Source organism: Sinocyclocheilus rhinocerous, unplaced genomic scaffold (assembly GCF_001515625.1).
Source record: "Sinocyclocheilus rhinocerous isolate Xijiao unplaced genomic scaffold, SAMN03320098_v1.1 scaffold130, whole genome shotgun sequence".
Taxonomy (NCBI): domain Eukaryota; kingdom Metazoa; phylum Chordata; class Actinopteri; order Cypriniformes; family Cyprinidae; genus Sinocyclocheilus; species Sinocyclocheilus rhinocerous.
Window position 1 is genome coordinate 78,945 of NW_015623500.1, and position 23,727 is coordinate 102,671.

General features: G+C 37.6%; 1 protein-coding gene across 2 annotated transcripts; it reads right to left on the reverse strand.

The window, feature by feature from the left end:
* Positions 1–621: 621 nt before the first annotated feature.
* Positions 622–23,727, reverse strand: LOC107756857 (tetratricopeptide repeat protein 9B-like). 2 transcript variants are annotated; one of them, XM_016574272.1, is made up of 3 exons: positions 23,032–23,727; positions 1,754–1,936; positions 622–764 (listed from the first exon to the last, which is right to left on the reverse strand). In XM_016574272.1, exons 1-3 carry the CDS (start codon positions 23,480–23,482, stop codon positions 670–672), a joined length of 729 nt encoding a protein of 242 aa, XP_016429758.1. In that variant the 5' UTR covers positions 23,483–23,727; the 3' UTR covers positions 622–669. The 2 variants fall into 2 exon arrangements, with proteins under 2 accessions (XP_016429758.1, XP_016429687.1); XM_016574201.1 differs by lacking the exon at positions 23,032–23,727 and adding an exon at positions 21,239–21,929.

Genomic DNA, 23,727 nt, shown 5'->3' on the forward strand with positions numbered 1-23,727 from the left:
CAGATAACAAAATGCTAAAACCTAAACCTAAATGAAAATTGAAAATAATATGCCCAAATTCAAGAGAGAGAAAAAAGAGACAGAAAGTAACAGGCGTTGGCAGGTGAGTGTGAATCGAACATCGACCTCTCCGCTTCTCTTCTGTATTGAGTAGAGAGAGTGCTTCTCAATGGATCAGAGTGAGTTCAAAGGTCACTAGCCTAATCGTTGACCTTCATCTTCTGCGCTTAAGTAGCAGTGTGGCTTTGATTCGTGTGCTTTCACTCTATTCTCTACCAACAGATTCAATTCTATGTTAATATCCTCATTCGATCATGTCATTTTAAATTGTAATGCCAGAGCCCCATTGATTATATCATTATAACAGGGCATTTCTTCTTTTTCCATCTTCGTGGTCTTTGTTCATCAGTCAGTTTCTCAATACCTGGGAAATGAAAAGCACCGGGGACGTTGGATTTAAAGGGACAGAGAAATCTCAGAGCGAGAAAAGACAGTCGCGGGGTGCTGTGCTGTAGCTGTGCCCGTTTCGAGTCTGCTTTCAGAGAAGGGCGCAGCACATGTATCCTGGTTGTCTAAGGGATGGGGGGAATTGTGGGAAAAAGGGGAGAGACTTGAGAAGAGTTTTTTTATCAGGGTTAGGGTGTGGCATTTAGGGGGGGTCGGGCCGAATTAACCCAATGACTCTTTCCCACTCTCACGCACCTGCTGACCGGTCTTACTCATCTTCATCTCGGTCAGCTGGATGTATCGCAGCACGTTTGTGTCTGGATAGAGAGAGGATGAAGTATAGAACATAAGAAGAGCAAGGGAGAAAGAAATAAAGACACCAGCATAAGACTAAAACATGCTTCATTAGATCACATCAACATAACATAAATACAGCTAAATGGTTTACAATGATTCTCAACTGTTGAATTGCGGCAGTGTTGTTATTACCTTATTTGAAATAAAGCTAATAGATAGATAGATAGATAGATAGATAGATAGATAGAGTGGAAAAACCGTAGATAGAAAAACTGAAACAATAATCAGAAATGTTTATTTATTAAGTGAAATAAATAATATTATTAAGTTCTAAATTACTAAAACTAAAATAAAAATAAAACCAAACTATATAGAAATAAAAGACTAATAAAAATGACAGATAACAAAATGCTAAAACAGATAACAAAATGCTAAAACCTAAACCTAAATGAAAATTGAAAATAACAATAAAAGCTCATTCAAAATATTAATAAATGCTATAATATTACATAAGAAATGCTAAAATAATACTGGCTTTATATTAATAAATATATTAATAATTTATTATTCTAATAATAATAATAATAATAATATAATAAGTTATAAAATAATTTATATAATAAAAAATATATTGATAATTAATATATTAATAAATAGTATGCCTTATAACAGTTAAATGTAATCTTTTAAGCAGTTTCAAAATAAATATCCATTCTTTATGTTGTCACACAAAATATTTTTCCTAATGTTTTTTGTCTAAATTCACTAAGACAAAACAGTTGATTTAAAACAATCGATTTTAATATTTATTTAGACAAAATAGACATAATATCAAACATAACATGAGGATAATTATCTGATTAGCAGTATCGGACAGAATTTGAATATCGGTGAATCCCTAACAAACAATTTAGTTATTGCTTAGGTCAATTGTAAAATCTGGAACATGAAAGTGAAACCACTTGAGAAGTACTTCTGTGTATGATAACAAAGCGATCATAATGCCCACCTGTGGGTTCACGGCACTTGGCATCGCGTAGGTAACGCAGGGCACACTCGTAGTCTCCCAGGTGGTAGAAGGCAATCCCAGCACGGTACATGGCCTTAAAGTGATCCTGCTGGTGTCCGAGTACCTTCAAACAGTACTCCTTAACCCGCTCATAATTCACCAGCTCCGACTGCAGCAAGCACGCTGGAAAGAACCAGAGAGTGTGAAAGAGAAAGAGAAGGAGAGGAATTAGTACAGTCAAAAGGACAGGACAAAACAATAAAACAGCTAAAATGAATAAATCAATGAACAGCTAGGGCGAAGGGAGTAAAAATAGCCATGAAATATACTGGTCTACAAAACCCTGGACTGATAGATAAAGTTGAAAAAGGGACAGTGTGTTTTCTCGCAGTCATCAGTTGCACTGAAGGTCTGAGAACAGCAGTTTTTAATGCTATTGGTCTCGGATAACCACATTAGCACAAAGTGAAGGCCTAATTGCATCTTTTAGCCACTCTAGGCTCAGTGACACAGATGAAGTAATTGTTTTATCTGCTGTCTAAAGAGAAAATAAACCAAACGTGACACATCCTAATCTAAAACTGATGCTTAGAAGTATTGGATGTGTCTGAAAATGTGCATGCTTTATCGAAAAACAAGAGATGAATGTTTAAAGGGGTGTGTGTGTGTATCATTTATTTCTTTTAAAGTTTATATATATATATATATATATATATTACTTAATATAGATTTCAATTCGATTATGAAAAGTGCATGACTATTTGATGTTATAATACTTCCACTTTTACTAAAAAGAATACAGGATTTTGAAATTATAATGGCTAATGACAGATAATAATATGAACATTTTCCACATCCATATTTCATTGAATGAATTAAATATGGAGGTCTTTGGTTCAAAAAAAGCTGCAGCTAATTAGATGCATTGGCCCTGAAAGAACATCTGCACGGCAAATGAATTACTGCGGTGCCTGCTAGGCAGCTGGTGCTTGTTGTCAACCCCTCGTCCAATCAGGGTTATTTATTCCAACAGCAGATGACATAGCTGGACACTGATGGCAGGGGCTGGGAAACTCAGTTTCATATTTCAATTTGAGCTTACTGGTTGTGGTGTGTGTATGTGGCCTGTGTCTGGAATCTTCAGGCATTTAGGACTGTCTGCAATTCAAGTCATCATTTAAGCTCTTGCATAAGCTCACTTCTCTGCAGTTTTCTAATTATGAACTGAATTCACCTTTTACATTATTATGCACCGGCTGAATGAAGGAATGATGTAAGATTGAAAGGTTGGCAAGATGCTGCATTTATTTATTTAATGAAAAATCCAAGCTGTAATATTGTGAAATATTATTACAATTTAAAATAACTGGTTTCTATTAATATATTTTGAAATGTATTACAGTGGTGGCAAAGCTGGCCATTACTCCAGTTTTCAAAAATCATTCTAATATGCTGATTTGGTGCTCATTTCTTATTATTAGAGCTGAATTTTTTCAGGATCATTTTATAAATCGAAAGTAAAACAAAAACAGCTTTTTTTTTTAAAATTGTAAATGTCTTTACTGTCACTTTTGATCAATTTAATGCATCCTGAATAAAATTACTAATTCATTAATTAAAAAAAAAACATACTGACCCAAGCTTTTTGAATGGTAATGTAAATAAATATATATATTAATATTCATTATATAAAATTTGTATTTCTATTTTATTTAATTCTGTTATTTAATGGATTTGTATTTATATGGTATGTATTAATATATTCCATTTAGGTTGTTTAGAATGTTTCATTCCAACTCTTAATCCTCACCATCATCAAACATCAAAGTAAAGTGAAATCACAGTGAAAATCTGTGACCCCACTGTCTCTTCTAAATATTATCTAGCTCAATACCTGTTTACTGCATCAGTGCGGCACCAATCTTGGCCCGGTCTGACCCCTGCCAAGGTTAATGTCTGTCTGTGCAGTTGAGAGCCTGCTGACCACCAAATACACTGACAAAAGCTGCTGCTTTATATCCACAACCTCCCTCTGTCCTTTCCTGTTAAGCTCCTCCAACCATCAGCCTGTTGCTGACACCTCTGTGGAAGTCATGAGTCAGGGGTATCGGCACAAGGCAAGACGTCAGTGGTGACAGAGGCAAAAAAAAAAGATCAGTCCACCACAAATTCAAACTCTACAAGACGATTTTTTACCACACAATCTCTACGCCGCATTCAAAGTGTCACACTGGCAGTAAACAAACACAACCATCTGTAAAAATAAATGAAAAATGAGTGACAGGCCAATATATGTGCCAGGATGATTCATTATTAAGTTATATAACCATGTTCAACTGGCCGATTAACAGAAAAGGTAGTTTCCCTTTGTGTCAGTTCCAAAATCTACCAACAGCCAAGTAAGCCATGTTAATATTTTAAATAAAATGTGTAATAATTTAAAAAGTAAAGGAATTCTGGAGAAACATGATGAGAACATAATGTACTACATGAAAAACTATCAACCATCAAAGACATCCATGCCGTGTGCTGCTGTACAGACATAACTAAAGCAAACATCTGCTGACTTCTCAAACAGCTGTTAAGCCAGACACATATGTGACCCTGGACCACAAGAGTAAATTTTTCAAAATTGAGATTTATACATCACCTGAAAGCTGAATAAATAAGCTTTCCATTGATGTATGGTTTGTTAGGATAGGACAATATTTGGCAGAGATACAACTATTTGAAAATCTGGAATCTGAGGGTGCAAAAAAAATCTAAATATTGAGAAAATCGCCTTTAAAGTTGTCCAAATGAAGTTCTTAGCAATGCATATTACTAATCAAAAATTAAGTTTTGATATATTTACAGTAGGAAATTTACAAAATATCTTCATGGAACATGATCTTTACTTAATATCCTAATGATTTTTGGCATAAAAGAAAAATCTATAATTTTGACCCATACAATGTATTGTTGGCTATTGCTACAAATATACCCCAGCGACTTAAGACTGGTTTTGTGCTCCAGGGTCACATATAGTCAGTGGAGGAAAGGGGGAGAAGAACATGATCTGCCCATAATGAAGGTTATAAAGACAGAAGGACCGACTAAGAAGAGCAGGAGTGAGATAAACGATGATTAGGTGACAAATGAAAAACTGTGAGAGGAATCATCTAATCTAAATTAGTTCATTATAACTGAAATTCCATTCCGACTAGAGAGTTTGTCATGGCTTCCTTTCTCTCCAACCGTCTCATTCAGCCTTTTTCATTTGTGATCATTTCCCTCTGGTTTCTCTTTTCTCCCTTTTCCCAATAAAAGATAACACTGTATACAATTTCAGGAAAGAAAAAATCCCTTATAAATAGAAGAATTGTCCTGCAGTACAATAACATTTGGCGTTTGGTTTGTATTGACTTTCCTTCTAAGACGATACAGCAATTTATTGCTAGATTAAAAGCCTTCTCCTGTTGTCATTTCACGCATCCTAACTTTTGGATCTCTGTTTTTTTGTGATTAACTAGGCTAGCCTGTTTCATTTGGTCTGGGACGGGAGAGAGAGAAACTGCCTTTCAGCACAGCACCGCAATTGTGCTCATCGAGCGTCCTGTCCATCTTCATTCTGGGCAACTGGAACCCTGGCAAGCTCTCAGTGTATCCAGTTTCAGGCAATAATGGCCTAATGGCTCCTAACTCTTGTGATATCCTGATCTTTCCCTCTCTACAGGCTCACGCACACAAACACACACAGACTGATTCATCACACAAATGGATAAGGCGTGGCATTGTGGATACTGCACTTAAGTGTCTGTTGAGTGGCTCTATGTGTGTAATAATGATGGCATCACATATTAATGGACCCAATGCACTTTATGCTGCATCATAGTTATGTGAGAACATAACTGCTAAGAGCACAGCTAGAAAGCCAGAGCTGGTCATCTGAGCAGGGCAGAGACTAACAGGGTCCATCTTGAGATGCTCCAACTTTACTGAGGGGGGGTTGATAGATTTGTCACCCTTGATGAAGCTAAAAGCAAAACAAATCTGCTCTCCTATATATTGACATAGAGACGTGTCAGTTCTCTTGTGTGGTTCATTAGCTTTCAAAAGATTGATATTTGTGCTAAGAACCCAGATGAACCCCAAAATGAACATCTTGTCATTTCACATTTTTGGGTAAACTATACTTGCATTCATCACTTTTTTCCTTGGTTTGCACAAAAATTGTCTCATTTGCATATACAGAATTCAGTCAGTAATGAACTGCATTGGCATAATTGACAAAACTAAAAGAAGTCCTTATGCCTCAGCTTAAAATATCCTATCCTAAATTAATACTTTTATTTAGCGAGGATGCATTGAACTGACCAAAAGTGATAGAATGTTATATAGGATTTCTATTTCAAATAAATGCTGTTCTTTTGAACTTTCTGTTAATCAAAGAATCCTAAAAATGCATCACAAATTATGTTACATTTTAACATTTATTAACACTAAAAATAGTTATTTAAAATTGTAATTGTAATTATTTTTTACTGTATTTGTGATCAAATAAATGCAACCTTGTTGATAATAAGAGACATTTTCCCAAAAATATTGCCAACCACACACTTTTGAACAATATTGTCATTAACATAATAATTAACATACTAAAAAAAAATTATTTTTTTTTAAATTGTAATGCATTAACAAACAAACACAATGTAGATTTAAGAGCTGCAGTAAGATTTTTTTTTGTGTGTGTGACCAAACAACTAACAACATGAATTTTGGTCTGTACCCATCACAAAGCTATATATAAATATATAAAGTAATATATAGCACACAAGCAGTGTTGGGGAGTAACTAGTTACATGTAACGGAATTACGTAATTTAATTACAAAATAAAAGTAATTGTAATCAGTTACAGTTACTAAGAAAAAATATGTAATTAAATTACAGTTACTTACACAAGTCACATAGATAACTTTTATGGTGTCTTTTGGAGCTTGGCAATAAACAATCCTGTTCACTTTTATTACATGAAGAAGAGCAGCATGAACATTCTGCTAAACATCTTTTAAGTTTCACAGAAGTAATAAAGTCATAAAGGTTTGGAACAAAAGGAAGTTTACTAAAATTATAGCACAATGTTTATTTTTGGGTGAACTTTAAGATGTTTTTGGAGATCAGTGGTTTGAGATTTCCTAAAACTGAACAGGTGCGAGGACAGCTGTGTGTGTGTGTGTGTGTGTGTGTGTGTGTGAGAGAGACAAGCCATTGGTAGGAGTGGTTAACAAATGTTCAGGATTCCCCTCATATTTACACCTTCACATAAGAAGAAAAACCAAAATAAGCAGTGTTTCTCCCCCAAGAAAAGCTAGTTAGTAGATACGAATGTTAGAAAGGAATATAAATTAGCAAAGCAGGAAGAGACCGGATTGTGGTTTGTGGAGCACAGAGAATAACAAAAAGGTGAGGCAGAGTAGAGGGAGTGAGAACTTGAGGGCAATCGATTTCAAACGGCCTCCTCCCGGAACATCCATCTCCAGCGGACTGGATCACTCCCTCTCTCTTTCGACACTCCTTATTATCTTCTCTCCCTCTCTGTGCTTTTTTTTTGTCCCTTTAGCTCTCTCAGGGGCGCTGCTCTTTTGACAGGTGCAGGGCTGACAGCATCAGGTAGGGGAGTGGAGCTAATTTAAAGCGGTGTTGGTTTGTGGTGATTACCCTGCTGTCACTCTGATGGTAATTAGCTCTCTTGATGCTTAAGGGTTGATGCTGGGACCCGTCAGTCTGAATGACACCCCTCCTCCCACTGTGTCCTTACTCACCCGAACACCGACCTCGTCTTGATTCTCCCCTCCACCTACACCACTGCTTAACACCTACTCTCACATAGCCAGACCTCTGACTCAACAGCAAAGGTCTGTTCCACACCACAACTTGTTCTGAACAAGAACTAACATTTGAACAAATTTCGAACTGTGACTTATACTGGATGGATAGATAGAACGAAAGAACGATAGATAGAATGATAGAAAGAACGACAGAAAGATAGAACGATAGATAGATAGATAGATAGATAGATAGACAGCACAGCACACAGTAGTTTCGTTTTGTGTGAAAATGTTCCCATGTCGGTTATTTCGGTTTTTTAATCGTATTATAGAGGCCTACTTTCTCCTTAAAAACGTACTACCGCGTCGGCGCTGGACGTGTATGACCGTTGCACTCGCGTGTTTTGCAGCGTCTCACGCGTGACCATACGCGACGCGAGTGGCGCGTTAAAAGAATTTAAACTTTTACATGCCGCGCCGCTCATCAATGTCAGTTCCAAAACAGTGGACCAATCAGAAGACCCCAGAGGCGGGGCAAGTATTGCGAGCTTTTGTTTACAGTAGCAGGTTGACATAACTCAACGGAGCGGCATTCTGCGCTGCGCTTTTTTTAAACAGAACATTCAGAGGTTTTAGACAAAAAGACGTGTTCTGTGTGAACGGCCAGTAAGAATCTAGAGTAAATACACATATAGGGTGACAGGACAAGATCAATGAGATTGTGCCATGCTCTTTCTCTTAATCAGCAGTGTTCTATTTGCATAGCCTACATTCATTATTTAAAACATTTGTTTACAGGAGATGCAAGTTATTATTTTCTACTTTTCACATTGCATTATTTAAAATAATAGCCTGTTCATTTACAAGAGATACTGTACTTTTCGCATGACAATATTTAAAATGTATTTTGTTTGCAAGAGATGCTGGTTATTTTCTACTTTTGACATGGCAATATTCATTTATTTTGTTTGCAAAAAATAATTTATTTTCTATTTTTTTTAGGAAACTTGCTTTTTACAATAAAACTGAAATGTGACTTTTTTTTTTCATAAGACGTCTTCATTACAAGCAAGTTTTGATTTCAGTTGTTCAAAATACTCAACAAATAACCATAAATAGTTTGTTTCCTTCAATTATTTTAAAATCACAAAGATAAGAAATGCACTCTTTAATTAGAAAAAATCCCACATTTAATAGGGGAGTATTTTTACACTACAACCCTTTAATGAACTATGAGGGCAAAAAAATAAAATAAAAATTTAAAAATCCTATCCTTTCAATTCAAATTCCAACTCATGAATTTCCAGAAGTACATAATATACCGGAAGTTACATAAAAACAGCCAATCAGAATAAAGCTTGTGAGATCAAGAATATACTGAGGCTGAAACTACATATAACACCCAACCCCATCCTCCTCTCCATCTAGTGATCTAGTCACATCTAGTCAGCATAAGCAACCACATATGACATTACGTGGTAATATGTTCACAGTTTACAGTGCAATGATAAACACATGACTCATTTTATCCAATTTAGCGTGATGCATTTGTTTGTTTACTCATTTTATCACATGATATCAATATCATATAAAACACAGCAGTATAAGCTTCCCGCTTCATGCAGTTTTTAATAAGCCAGTCGCTCAACCCTCGGCAAACAAAACATATCACCCTCAACAGGAAGCAGTAACAGCCTGCATTAAAAGCAACAATAGCGGGTCTCAGAATAGTTTAGCAGCGGATGCGCTTGAGCTGGTTTTCAGTCTTATTTAACAAGGCTGAGGGACCCTGAGCTCACATGTATAATTCAAACATTAGTTACTGCTAAGTGCTAATTCCTCTCCCCTGCACTGAAGCCTGTTGATAATGGCCTTGTCAGTCAGTGCACTGTGGTTTGAAGGACGCTAAGAGGAAGGCTGCCCTAAATCATGAGGCCCTGAGACTTAGCAGCCGCCGATGGCTCTTTTTCAACCCATCCCTCCCCCCTCGGCTTCTCATCTTTAGCTCACTATTTCTGATTAGGAGTAAATTACCTATTCATATTGTATGAATCTCATTTCCTTTCTGAGTTTGGTAACTGCGTAGTCACTTTACCCTTCTTCATTCATCTTATCACCTACAAAATCATCTTTCCTTCAGAGTTTTTGTCTTTGTTCTTATTATATTCACATTAACCATGAATGTAATACGTTTCTAACAGGTTATAGGGGCTGTAAGCAAAATTCCACACATAACAGGCATACTACCTGACAGATATCACTGAAACAGGTTTCCTGAGAAATCACATCTATTTCTGGAACAGCAGCAAGGCTCTATAAATGACAAATAAAGAGTGAGGGGATAATCAGAGAACTAGCCAATTACAATCAATTAGCAAGTTTGCAATAGAGCGCAACAATGCTCGCCCACTTTTTCAGTGGCCTTGGTTCTGTAAGTATTTTCCCCATTCTTTTTTCCAATAGAGATTAAAAAAGGCATTGTTAAAGAACTACAATCCCATAAAGCATTGAGAATGACATAACCAAATTGAAAATGATGGATTAACATAAAACTATTGATTTATAGTTTTTGATTGTGTATATAGAAATAACATTTAATGTTTACTGCAAAATATTCATATACATACAAATATTTACATATCTTATGGCATGATTTGCTTGTCGTAGTTCTCTGATTGGTTGAGATTTCTTGCAGAATCATGGGAAATGTAGTCTTTCACAAGGAATTGCACTGTTAAGCGTGATTATTGAAAAACTAATTTAAAATATGGCAGATGGCTTCAACAAAAGCATACCATTGAGTATCAACCTTGCAGCTAATAGTAGGTCTGTCTTTTTTTTAACGTTATCATTAAAAATCAATTCCGCTATGGAGAAAATGAATGGTATTTTTACTTCTGGAACTCAACTGTTGTATTATATACATTGTAACCAGAATATATAATATATTTTATCATTTGCACATTCAGAATGAAGCCCAACTAGAACAGACTGCAGCAATCTTAGTTCTGGAATTTGTTTTCTCATTCATAACGCTTTTAAAAGATTCCTCAATAGAGTTTAACATCATGATCCAAACCAACCAGCTTAAATAACAATAAATCACAACATTACAACCGATGATTTGAAGCAAAAAAAGTATATGAAAATTGGATACAAACACAGAAGTACAAGGCACATAAAGAATTATGTTACAACATAAAACTAATGACTCACAGTCTTTGATTATAAGTATAAAATACAATATATTTATAATTTATATTCAAATACAAACAAAGAAACAAACAAATAAATAAATAAATAAATGGACAATTTGGGCAGAGAGACTCAATTATATCACACATGATTGTGGGAGGTCTCTGCTGAGCTCTTTTGTTGCTGTTCACATCTCCATGGAAACAAGAAAATTTCTGATTGGTTGATCTCTATTCATGGATTATGGGTAATGTAGTTCTCTATCTAGAATTAGGCTAGTAAACATGATTTTCATGGTACTCTTGTGAATGCAAGTTGAAGACTGACACAGAAGAGAAGTAATTGTTGAATAAAGTCATTATGTTTTCTTTGCACACAAAAAGGATTCTTAAAATTAAGGTTGAACCACTGATGTCACATGGACTATTTTAACGATGTCCTTACTACCTTTCTGGGCCTTTAATGTGGTAGTTGCATTGCTGTCTATCCAGGGTCAGAAAGCTCTCGGATTTCATCAAAAATATCATCATTTGGGTTCCGAAGCTGAGCGAAGGTCTTAAGGTCTTATCTCAGAGCTGCCAGGTCTGTGTTGAAACAGCGATATCATTAAAAATCTATATGGAGAAAATGAATATGATTTTACTCCCGGAAGGGGTGAGGTTTGGAGGGAGCCCCTTTATTAAGAGGCTGAAGTGATACTGATTGCTGGAGTGGGTGATGGTGAAGCCTGCAGTCACACAGTGTTCTCTAAAGGGACTCGATGAGGCCCACTCACCATATTTTGCTTACCACCCCTTCCCCCTCTTGTTTTTTCCCTGAGCCTTTCTCTCCCTCTGACCATCTGTAATCACAGAACGACAGCCTTGTTCACCACACCATGCACATGTACGCCGGGGAGCTGACAGCATATATGACTTTGCAGTTTTAAACCTAATAAGAAAAAAACAACAACCATCTCAGATCCTTATTTCACATTAATGAAGAAAATTACCGCCACTTTTGACATCTCAAGTTGACAAAATACACATTTTGCAGGTATTTGCATTAAACAGTCGTTCTCTCCTTGGAAAATTGACCAAAAATATTGATGACTCATCTTCTCCACAGGGGTGTATACATTTTTTGTCTATTGGGGCATGTAAAAACGCTCTCTGGAAAGAGAATGTGCTTTCCACCTGAATTATAAATAAAAAGCACTTGCCACAGATCTAATGCTGCAACAGACAGTGTACAGACTACAATGTTTACCTCTTCTTCCCTCAAAGCCCGCACAGTCATCAATGTCCACTATCCTGTCTGCATGGATTACCCACAGTGCAACAATGACTGCAGAGAGAATAGGCTAGATTACTCAGTCAGATCTGCTCGCAAGCTGCAGAACCTCAGCAGAGAGAGAATCGTTGAGCATGTTTAAGAGGAGAGGATGAAATATTAATGGGGTATCCCTGCAGCTCCCTCCCATAAAGCCCTCAAACTCCATATGCACATGCTGACAGTAATCAAAACATCCCTGTATGGACACTTGATCGTATGCCTGTGATTTAAAATGTGCATGGATTGTTTTTTTTATATTCCGTGATTGAATTTTGATGCTGAGGCTAGAGGATGATGAGCAGACTGTGGCCGGCTGGATTCCCAGTTGGAGCCCTTAAGCGATGCACTTAGCACCAGAGGTTTCAGTAAACCATTATGACTGTATGGAAACATCACAGATGTAACTCCACTTAGACACGGGCATTAACAGAGATTTGATGAATATGCATAACAGCGGAAAGAACTAGATGATATAGATCCTTAGAGAGGTCACTTAATACTTTTTTTTTGTCAATAATGATTTTTTTGGACAAACTTTTCACACAGTGCTAAAATCTGGGCATTGTACATCATTTTGTACACTGCAAAATAATATCAAATAATGGAAAAAATAATATCAAATAACGTGAAAAAAAAATCAATCAGGGTGTTTGCAGAAAAAAATATAAACATATATTATAAAATTAAATATTTCACACATGCAAAGATGGGAAAGAGTAGGATCCATGTGCAAAGTGTTTATTAAAATAATGGCAAAAATACAAAATGATACAAAAACCAGGAAATGAGGAACAGAAAGCAGAAAGGAGGAACAGACCTGTGGCCATCAATGAGACATCCATGAAGGAACAACACCAGAAAAAGGATCAAACACAAGGGCTATATACACAAGGGTAAACTGGAAAATAAGACACATCTGGGAATCACCAGGAACCGATCAAAAATAACAACTGCAAAGAAACAAAGAACTTCAACATGTAAGTCCAAACAAAACAGGGAACATTCTCTGTCTTAATATCTTAATAATTATTAAAACATAATTAAAGGTATATTTCTCTTTAACAATGTAAACGTATCTATATCTATTTATATATTATTAAACATATCTTGAAATATGTTTTAGTATTATTTTCCCCCCACCACTGGCAAATTATTTTGTATTTTTCTTGTTTTAGCATAATTATATTTACACTTTAAAACAAGAAAAAATTCATTTACCAGAGGATTTAAATTTTTTTTTTTTTTTTTACCAGAAAGCAAGAAAAGTAAAATAGTAATTAAGAGATCATTTTTTTGCTTGGTACAAGGCGGTACCCTTTCATAAAGTGCTATTACTGTAAGCACCATTTAGGTACTAATGCAATCTTTAGAAGAAAATAAGGTCATGTACCACATCAACGACACTGCAATATTACGAATCATGGATTTGAGAATTTGTGACCACGGCACAGGGAGGTTTTCACTTGGACACCTCCAGGCGGGTGTCGCTGACCCGTAGTGTTGAAGTTAATGTGGAGGGCTGCCGACTGTCCCTGAATGACTCTGCGTCCTAGAATCGGCCAACGGTGTATCCCCCCTACAGTGGTCGCACACAGCTCACGCTCAGAGGACAAACACCCCCAGACGACAACAGCTTTTTGCTTTTCGACTAAGAAGGGGAACATTGGCTCCTCCACTGAAAACGGCATAATTACACTTTTGTTAACAACTCTGTTGACAGTTCAAGCAGCAGGAATTATAACCATCCTGTATGTTCACTGTTATGTAGACTCAAGTAAAATTCTAGAAATAAATGCCTGTTTTTTTACTGAAGGTTTTCTTTCAGTCATATTTCTAAATAGAGACGTTCTCAAGAACATCATGCTGGCCAGCTTCCAATGATCTTAAAATATTCTTGGTGCAACAATGTGCTTGGCAGTTTGGATTACAGTGAGTGACATCTTGTTAAGTCCACTGAAAATAGCTATAGGCCACAGCAACTTTACATTGAAGGAATAGTTCGCCCAAAGTTTTGTCATTATTTGCATTACTGGTCCTTACCCATATGACTTCATCTCTTTCATGGAATGCAAAAGGAGAAATCCTGAAGTTTGTACTAGATGCTGTTTCCCCACACTCTAATGGTAAACTGTAACTATACAGCATTTTACGTTTTGGTGACGAATTCATATGAATTTGTACAAACAGTTTTCATACAATCTGCTTGCACCTCACTGAGGGTTAGGTTTAGGAGTGGATAGTCATGCTTAAGTTTTCACAACTCAAACCATCCAAATTTGCCAAAAATATGCCAAAACTTAATAATATTGGTGTTTTCTAATTGAGATTGGGTTGTGTTTTACATGCAATTATAATAAATGGGGACTGAAGTGTTCAAGCTGCAAAAAAGACACAAATCACAATATTCCAAGTCTTCTGAAGCCATGAGAGAATTTTCAATGAGAAACAGGCTGAAATTGAAAGGGATAGTTCACCCAAAAATTAAAATTATGTCATTAATTACTCACCCTCATGTCATTCCAAACCTGTAAGACCTTTGTTCATCTTCAAAACACAAATGATAATATTTTTGATGCAAAATCCGAAAAGCTTTCTGACCCTGCATAGACAGCAACAGAACTAACACGTTCAAGGCCCAGAAAGGTAGTAAGGACATCATTAAAATAGTCCATGTGACATCAGTGGTTCAGCTGTAATGTTATGAAGCTATGTGAATACATTATTTACTAACAATATTACCCAAAGCATTTGTACGACTGCACTTTGAACCACTTTCATGACCTTCAACAGTTTTTGCTTGTTTATTTTTTCCCCTTTTTGAAGCTTGAAAGCTTCAGTCCCCATTCAGTGTAACTGCATGGAAAGAGCAGCCAGTAAAATTGTATTGTAAAGCTAGTAAAATCAGAGGAAAGACATCCATACAGGTTTGGAACTAAATGAGGGTGAATATATGATGACAGAACATTCATTTTCTCTGATATCAAAGATTTTTACATCAACCATTAATTCACTACACCACTTTCAACATACTTTTTAAAAAGGAAAATCCTGTTTCTTGCTGAAATAAGAATGCAACACCAGACTTTTCATTTTAAACCCTGCACACAAAGGCTGCATCTGGAGCTGTGTGCTGCTGTCGGCATCACTACAACCATCTGGAGCTCAAACCTACTTTATTAAAAAAAAAAAACACATTCACACATAAACATGTGCAAGCTCACATGTAGGCTTTCTAGGTGCAGAGCTTCCCAAAAACAACAGCAATGCATGAGAAAAAGCATTCCACATTAAAATACAACATCACCAAGAAAATCTATCACTGAGGATGAGCAAATAATGACAGAATTTTCATTTTTTAGTTGAACTATCCCTTTAATTTTGAGACACTACGGCGGCTTCTACATCACTCCGCTAAACTGTTTACAATGAGGCCTTTACACAGAAGTGTTTCAGGTCAGGAGAAATCTTAAGTGGCCCTTAGAGAGATTTTCTTGAGGGAGGACTAGCGTTGTGTTGACACACAGGGGTGTGCTTCCTCTCTCCCTCTCTCTCTCACAAACACCCGTCAGTACATGACTCAGCATCATAAGACATTGCCGGGAGTTGCTGGGGTCCTTACGGGAGAGTTTTCTGTTTTTATGATGTGCTTACAATAGGTTTCAACACTAACTCTCCTGCACTGCAGGATATAAAACTGCAGCAGTATGAAAGTGCTTTGTAACATGTCCTGTTATAGATATGCTAGGATGCTCTTGAACACAAAGGTACCATGAGAGTAGCATGAACAGATGCTACATATCTACAATAATATTTTAGTTGTTTTATTTTTTTTTTAAATAAATGAATACTTTAATTCAGCAAGGATGGATTAATCAAAAGTGAGACATTTATAATGTGACAAAAGATTTCAATTTCAAATAAGTCCTTTTGAATTTTCTATTTATTTAAGGATCCGAAAAAATGTCTTTACAGTTTACACAAAAATATTAAGCAGCACAACTGATTTCAACATTGATAATAATGAGAACTGTTTGTTGAGCACCAAATCAGCATGATCTGAAGAATGAGGACTGGAGCAATGGCTGCTGGAATTTCAGGGATAAAATTACAATTTAAAATACATTAAAATAGAAATCAGTTATTTGAAATTGTAATAATATTTCACAATATTACAGCTTTTACTCTACTATATCAAATAAATGCAGCCTTGGTCAGCATAAGAGTCTTTTTTTTTTTTTTCAAAAACATCTTTAAAATATCTTATGACCCCAGATTTTTTAGCTGTAGTTTATCTTGTATATTGCCTATTATTCATATAATTAGTTTATTAGCTTGTGCTGATGTGAACTTACTAGACCATAGAGTCAAATTGTATTATTTATCATATTCTTGAACCAAATCTTCACCTTGATTGTAGTTGTGTGGCCTGTAGATGTTCCACATTGATTTGGCATTTAAACTTAATATCAAGCCAGTTTTATTTTCACTCGGATATTTTTGATATTATCATTTAATACTAATTAACAATTTTTCAGATGTAGCAGGGCTCATCTGAGCTTTCAATCAAGATGATATCAAGATCAGATCATTCAAATAAAGTTGCCATTAGCCCAGATTGCTTACTTATCTATATAAATGCAAGTTTGCTCTTCTGAAGTCAGTATCTTGCTTTGGACACACAAATATCTATTAGTAATATGCTTTCAAAGCATGCCATCAAAATCACATATTTTAATATTAGCCGAGTAACTTCAGAAGAAGTGCTCCTATTACTTCCCTAACTGCAGTGACAGCAGATCTTATAGATGCTTTCTTGGCTTTGGTGGCCATTCCTCATCTTTTCACAATGAAAAATGACCCAAAACTTCAGCATTATAGTGTAGAGGGACCTAAACAACATGCTCAGGTTCTACAGACCCAGAAGAGGTAAGCAGACATTCTGTCTCTATGAATATCCACAAACACATACACCCTGCCAAACGTCGTCTGATCCAGTACTTTGTGATCTCTCTCATTTTCTCCTCCATCCCCCTAGGCCGCTATAACATAATACAGTGTACTGTACAGTAAGTAAAGCCTGTGCCCAGAGGAACCCTATGGCGATGCCATGCCATCTGCGGACCTGGCACCAGCTGCCTCTGCTGGCCAACCACCACGATAATTAACACAGACACCTCGCTCCATCACATTTCTTATACTCTTCACCTTGCATTCATACCTAATGCACATCAGAAAGAGAGATCTGGCAGATGAAAAGAGTGTCTTCTAAGCGTTTGGCTCTTGGGACAGCGATAAGGACGTTTCCTTGAGTTGATGAATGTAATGCAACCCCTATCTGGACTCTCCAGAGTCTCCAGAGCCAGGCAAAGAGAGAGAGGAATACAGAGAGAAAGTCTTGATTTCATTTTAATACGGCTTCTTCTAATTGGACACCAGGGTTGAGAAGTTCATTGACTGTCGCTGTCTGTTGTAATGTGAGAACAAAAGGTCAGTGAGCGTTATAAAGACACATGATTCACATGATTCCCCCAAGCCTTCTGAAAAGAAAAGAATACTCTAGCATTTTTATTTATAAAGTAATAAAAAAAAGCAAGTACACCATTAAGTGTAACACTCACAAAATGTTGTTTGATTTAAAACAATACAGTTTAATACATATCTTTACAATGAACTAAATCAAATAAATATATTTTTATGTATAAGTGATATTCTCAGAGATATTCTCATTAAACTGATCAAAAGTAACAGTTAAGATAAAAAAATAAAAAAAGTTATCAAAAATCCTGAAAAAAAAAAAAATGTTTCACAGTTTCCACAAAAATATTAGGCAGCACCTAATGATTTCTGAAGGATCATGTGAAACTGAAGACTGGAGTAATGGCTGCTGAAAATTCAGCTTTACCATCAATGGAATAAATGATATTTTATTATAAATAAATTATTGTATACAATAAATTATTGTATTAAAATAAAAGTTATTTTAATATTTTAATTATAATTACATTTCATAATCTTACCATTTTTACCCTATTTTTGATCAAATAAATGCAGTCTTGGTGAGCATAAGAGACTTCTTTATAATATTACTGAACCCAAACTTATTCTCTGAACTTAAAAAAAGAAAATTAATTATGTTTTGCAATTTTGCTTTTCAAGAAAATGTATCTTGAAAACACAATAAAAATACAGATTGAAATGAAAACGTGTCGAAACATGAGCCTAATAAAAGCACAACAGCTGGGTTTGTGAGTAATAATAAAATAAAAGCTTATCCAAACAGCTTCATTCTGTTTGCATTAGCAATATTGTCTCTGATATTACAGCTTGAAATGTGCTAAAATGACAGTGTTGATTTTATGCCGCAGTGACTTCACAAGCTCTCAGTTTCAGCGCTTATATCTGGCACCGCCTTGAACGAACGGTGGTTTGACAGAATGCAATATAAATCACAACACATTAATCCAATGCACACTCTTCCCACCATACACTACTGAAGAGCATGTTAGTCTAACGGATACTCTTGGCTGTGGTGAGTAGACGATGTAAACTAATAGCTATATATGACACTGTATACATTATTTTTCATATTTTCTAGCTTCAGTGAGATTAAAAAGCAACCAACAGCTAGTCTAAGGTGTGTGCTGAAAAGGAGTTTCTCTGTATCTTGCGTAACTGCACTACCAAAATAAGTTTCGACCAAATGCATAACCCACTTAGAAATGCTGTCCTGTCCTCTTGAGAATGCACGGCTTATGGTGTTATGAATAAGGATGGCAAATAAAGCATTCATCTTCTTGCTGTTCAGACAGATTTAGGAAATTGTACTTGGCACATGTATTTCTTGATTTTTGTTTATCATCATGTAAACAATACAAAAGCTTACACTCTAAAAAATGCTGGGTTGTTTCAACCCAACTTTGGGTCAAATATGGACTAACCCAACCGTTGGGTTAAAGTAATGTAAAAATTTAACCCAACGGTTGGGTTAGTCCATATTTGACCCAAAGTTGGGTTGAAACAACCCAGCATTTTTAGAGTGTATACTTTTTTGCAAGCTAGCTCTCACATCTCTTTGCTCAGCCGTTTCGTGTTTTGATATCTTCCTCTTTCAGTTGAGCTTCAGACGTAGCATATTGTATGGTCTCTTGGTCCTGTCAAAACTGACTTATGACACTTTGCTGAGCCAAGACCCGGTGTGTTTGCTAGAGACGACTCAGCAGGCTTTGTAAAAGAGTGCAGGAGTTGCTGTGGCTGGCTGAAGTTGAACAATACAGAACAAACCCAGTTTAGAAGGCCCTTTACCTCACACACACACACACACACACACACACAACGGCATCATTCAGATTTGCAGATCACACAGTAGGCTATTCTATTTGCTCTCTCCCTCCCCCCAATCACCCCTTATACTTGGCAACCCAAACCACCCTAGTACAGTCAGTGAGGCCAGTGACAGCACACAAGCAATGGGCTACTTGTCACGTGATTGTTGGAAACAGAACTCCATGTAGGCACAATACAGCAAGCAATTTTTGCATTTAAAATCAGTTGTATTATGGATCAAGTACTGTGGCAATACATCACCAGATGAGAACCTGAGAATGAGTCTTTATGATGCCTAAAGTCATCCAAACCAGACGAAAAGAAAGTACAGTGTTGACAAAACCCAGACGAAACACAAAACTCCGTCTGCATCCTAGGTGCATCTCAACCCTCAGAGGCCCTAAACACTGTATGTAACTATAAAATGCATCTTTATATAAGCCTTTACATAAGTTCTCTATATATTTCCAGCTCACCCTCATCATCATGACTACAGGAGGACAAACAAAACGAAATGTACCCTTCTCTCTTTCACACCTTAATGCTTCCCCCAGGGGGCCTGAAGTGTTTGCCACATTTGTGACATTCAAGCCTAACCTCAAATCAACCACCATGCGAGACCACCAGAGACATCAAGGGCCATGAACACCAGGCATCACACCCATCCAGCTCAAGCAGATGTGCATGAGTATTAACCAATATTCTTTGCAATGAGCAAACACAGTTGGCATCTGTGATCCTTTTTATGTTATCCCCTGTTTATCAACAACTAAACTAACAGAGTTTACATCAAATGGCATTTGGGAAACAATATGCATTGGTCTTTAATCACATAGGGTTTGTAATTTAAAGACTGTAGACGCAATAAATGCTTGGAGAATGTATTGACTACACATAGCCATAATAAAATGATACTTGTTAGACTTTGATTTAGAAGCCATATCATGCTTTTGCTTGCTTCGTGTTTAAAATTCCCGTAAGCTTCAAATTTGAAGCTGTTCTGTTTCGAAAACAAGTTGATAACACGTTTTTAAATAAAGCCTACAAATACCACAACGATATGAGTTAATGTGCATGACGATTCTAACATTTGTTGTAGTCTTTCTATATAGGCTATATATATATATAAAATTTCCTATCCACACAAACAAAAGCATGTTGATAGCCTATAGTCTTTAGCTTTTATTTCAGAGGTGTGACGTTCAGTAATTTATATTGTAGAATAAAGCGGGAAAGTCTTTTCGAGTAATGTTAACACGTTATTTTCACAACAACTGAAACCCGCTATTGCAAAAACAAGCCAAGTAAATTCCCGATGGAATCCGTATCGAACGCGCTTCTCCTCTTCCGGGTTTACAAACAAAACTAGCTATATTGTTGCAACTGTTTTAAGTAGGCTAGTTATCCTTGTTGGTACTGATACTCCAACCTTTACCTCACATCACCTAGAACTTGAAAGGCAAGTAAAAAATGAAATAAACTGATTGGCGCGCTTACTAGGCTACGTATTAAAATATAGTTCGCGTGTTACGTTTATTATTAGTCTAATCTTCTCGCGCTCTCAAATAATCACAACGTGACATTAAATGAACTTGGTTTATTATGACACTGGCTGAATCCCACTGGCTCAGGAAGGAACAATGAAGGCCAAACTGGTCGTTAAGCACAAACAATGGCTTGATTGATTGTTTTCAGTGTTTTCTTTATACAAAACAATCGTTTTCTTGCTGTGGAATAAGTCTGTATTTATATTAAAGCTTTTTCTTAAGAACCTGGCCCTCTATGCAGCAAAGTGGCTCGTTCAGAACAATGGCAGCGGCTGTTTTCGCGGGATCGGAGTCTCACCTGTCAGACTGTCGTAGCATTCGATCTCGGTGCTCTCCACCGCTCGCCGCTGCTCTTCCGTCAGCTTGGCCGCGGCTTGGTTCAGGAGGTTCACCTCGGATCCGGTGGTCCCGTCGACGACATGGATCCCTTTCAATTGCAGCAGCGCCCTGTGATACTTCCCAATAGCTTCCCGGAATTTCTTCTCCTTGTAGCATCGGTGACCCTCCAGTTTGAAGTCGATCGCTTTCTGTATTTTCGCCTCCATCTCCAACTCAGCGCCGCCGACGCGATACCCTCCACCTCCGCCGTCCCCACCCGCCGCCGCCGCCAGACTCCGGCCCCCAGCCTCCGGATAGCTTTTCAGGCTCTTGATCGAGTGCTGCTTCGCTTCCATCTCGCTCAGGAAGCCATGCTGTTCCGACACGGATGCCTGTGTTCGCTTTAAGGGCTGGAGCAGCGTGCTGTGCATAAAGGATGCTTGCCAAGCTGGAGCCGAAAAACTCAAGCGCGACCGGATAGTATCTTCCAGGGGGGAGCTAAATACAACCCTAAAGAGCCCCGACTATTAAAACGCATTAAAAGAAACAAAGAACAGACTCAAATAGGTGATCGCGGCTGTCTCTCGTTGACCAGCGCGTAACGCCTTTGCATGGAGGTGATGCTGGAGCAGGAGGACTCTTTCCGCCGGCGAGAGCAGCTTCAGCACCACAGACAGCGCCAACGAGCACTAGCGCGAGGCATTATGGGAAGGAATTAATCGTGAGATGATGCTGCTACTGGTGGATCACGATTACATTAAAGAGCAGCGGTAAATCTCCAAACGTCGTGAAGCCAAATATGAATGAAATATGCACAGGCTGGTCATCTTTACGTCATTATCATTAAAAAGTACAAGCCAGGCAAGCAACACTGTGTGGTATACCTATTGGGAAATCCAGCTTATCTGGTAGATGTGATTTGGAACATGGTGGCTGGTCTAAGATGATCATTAGCTGGTTGATCAGCTACCATGTTAAAAAAAAAAAAAAGTTAATGTGCATGACGATTCTAACATTTGTTGTAGTCTTTCTATATAGGCTATATATATATATATAAAATTTCCTATCCACACAAACAAAAGCATGTTGATAGCCTATAGTCTTTAGCTTTTATTTCAGAGGTGTGACGTTCAGTAATTTATATTGTAGAATAAAGCGGGAAAGTCTTTTCGAGTAATGTTAACACGTTATTTTCACAACAACTGAAACCCGCTATTGCAAAAACAAGCCAAGTAAATTCCCGATGGAATCCGTATCGAACGCGCTTCTCCTCTTCCGGGTTTACAAACAAAACTAGCTATATTGTTGCAACTGTTTTAAGTAGGCTAGTTATCCTTGTTGGTACTGATACTCCAACCTTTACCTCACATCACCTAGAACTTGAAAGGCAAGTAAAAAATGAAATAAACTGATTGGCGCGCTTACTAGGCTACGTATTAAAATATAGTTCGCGTGTTACGTTTATTATTAGTCTAATCTTCTCGCGCTCTCAAATAATCACAACGTGACATTAAATGAACTTGGTTTATTATGACACTGGCTGAATCCCACTGGCTCAGGAAGGAACAATGAAGGCCAAACTGGTCGTTAAGCACAAACAATGGCTTGATTGATTGTTTTCAGTGTTTTCTTTATACAAAACAATCGTTTTCTTGCTGTGGAATAAGTCTGTATTTATATTAAAGCTTTTTCTTAAGAACCTGGCCCTCTATGCAGCAAAGTGGCTCGTTCAGAACAATGGCAGCGGCTGTTTTCGCGGGATCGGAGTCTCACCTGTCAGACTGTCGTAGCATTCGATCTCGGTGCTCTCCACCGCTCGCCGCTGCTCTTCCGTCAGCTTGGCCGCGGCTTGGTTCAGGAGGTTCACCTCGGATCCGGTGGTCCCGTCGACGACATGGATCCCTTTCAATTGCAGCAGCGCCCTGTGATACTTCCCAATAGCTTCCCGGAATTTCTTCTCCTTGTAGCATCGGTGACCCTCCAGTTTGAAGTCGATCGCTTTCTGTATTTTCGCCTCCATCTCCATCTCCGCGCCGCCGACGCGATACCCTCCACCTCCGCCGTCCCCACCCGCCGCCGCCGCCAGACTCCGGCCCCCAGCCTCCGGATAGCTTTTCAGGCTCTTGATCGAGTGCTGCTTCGCTTCCATCTCGCTCAGGAAGCCATGCTGTTCCGACACGGATGCCTGTGTTCGCTTTAAGGGCTGGAGCAGCGTGCTGTGCATAAAGGATGCTTGCCAAGCTGGAGCCGAAAAACTCAAGCGCGACCGGATAGTATCTTCCAGGGGGGAGCTAAATACAACCCTAAAGAGCCCCGACTATTAAAACGCATTAAAAGAAACAAAGAACAGACTCAAATAGGTGATCGCGGCTGTCTCTCGTTGACCAGCGCGTAACGCCTTTGCATGGAGGTGATGCTGGAGCAGGAGGACTCTTTCCGCCGGCGAGAGCAGCTTCAGCACCACAGACA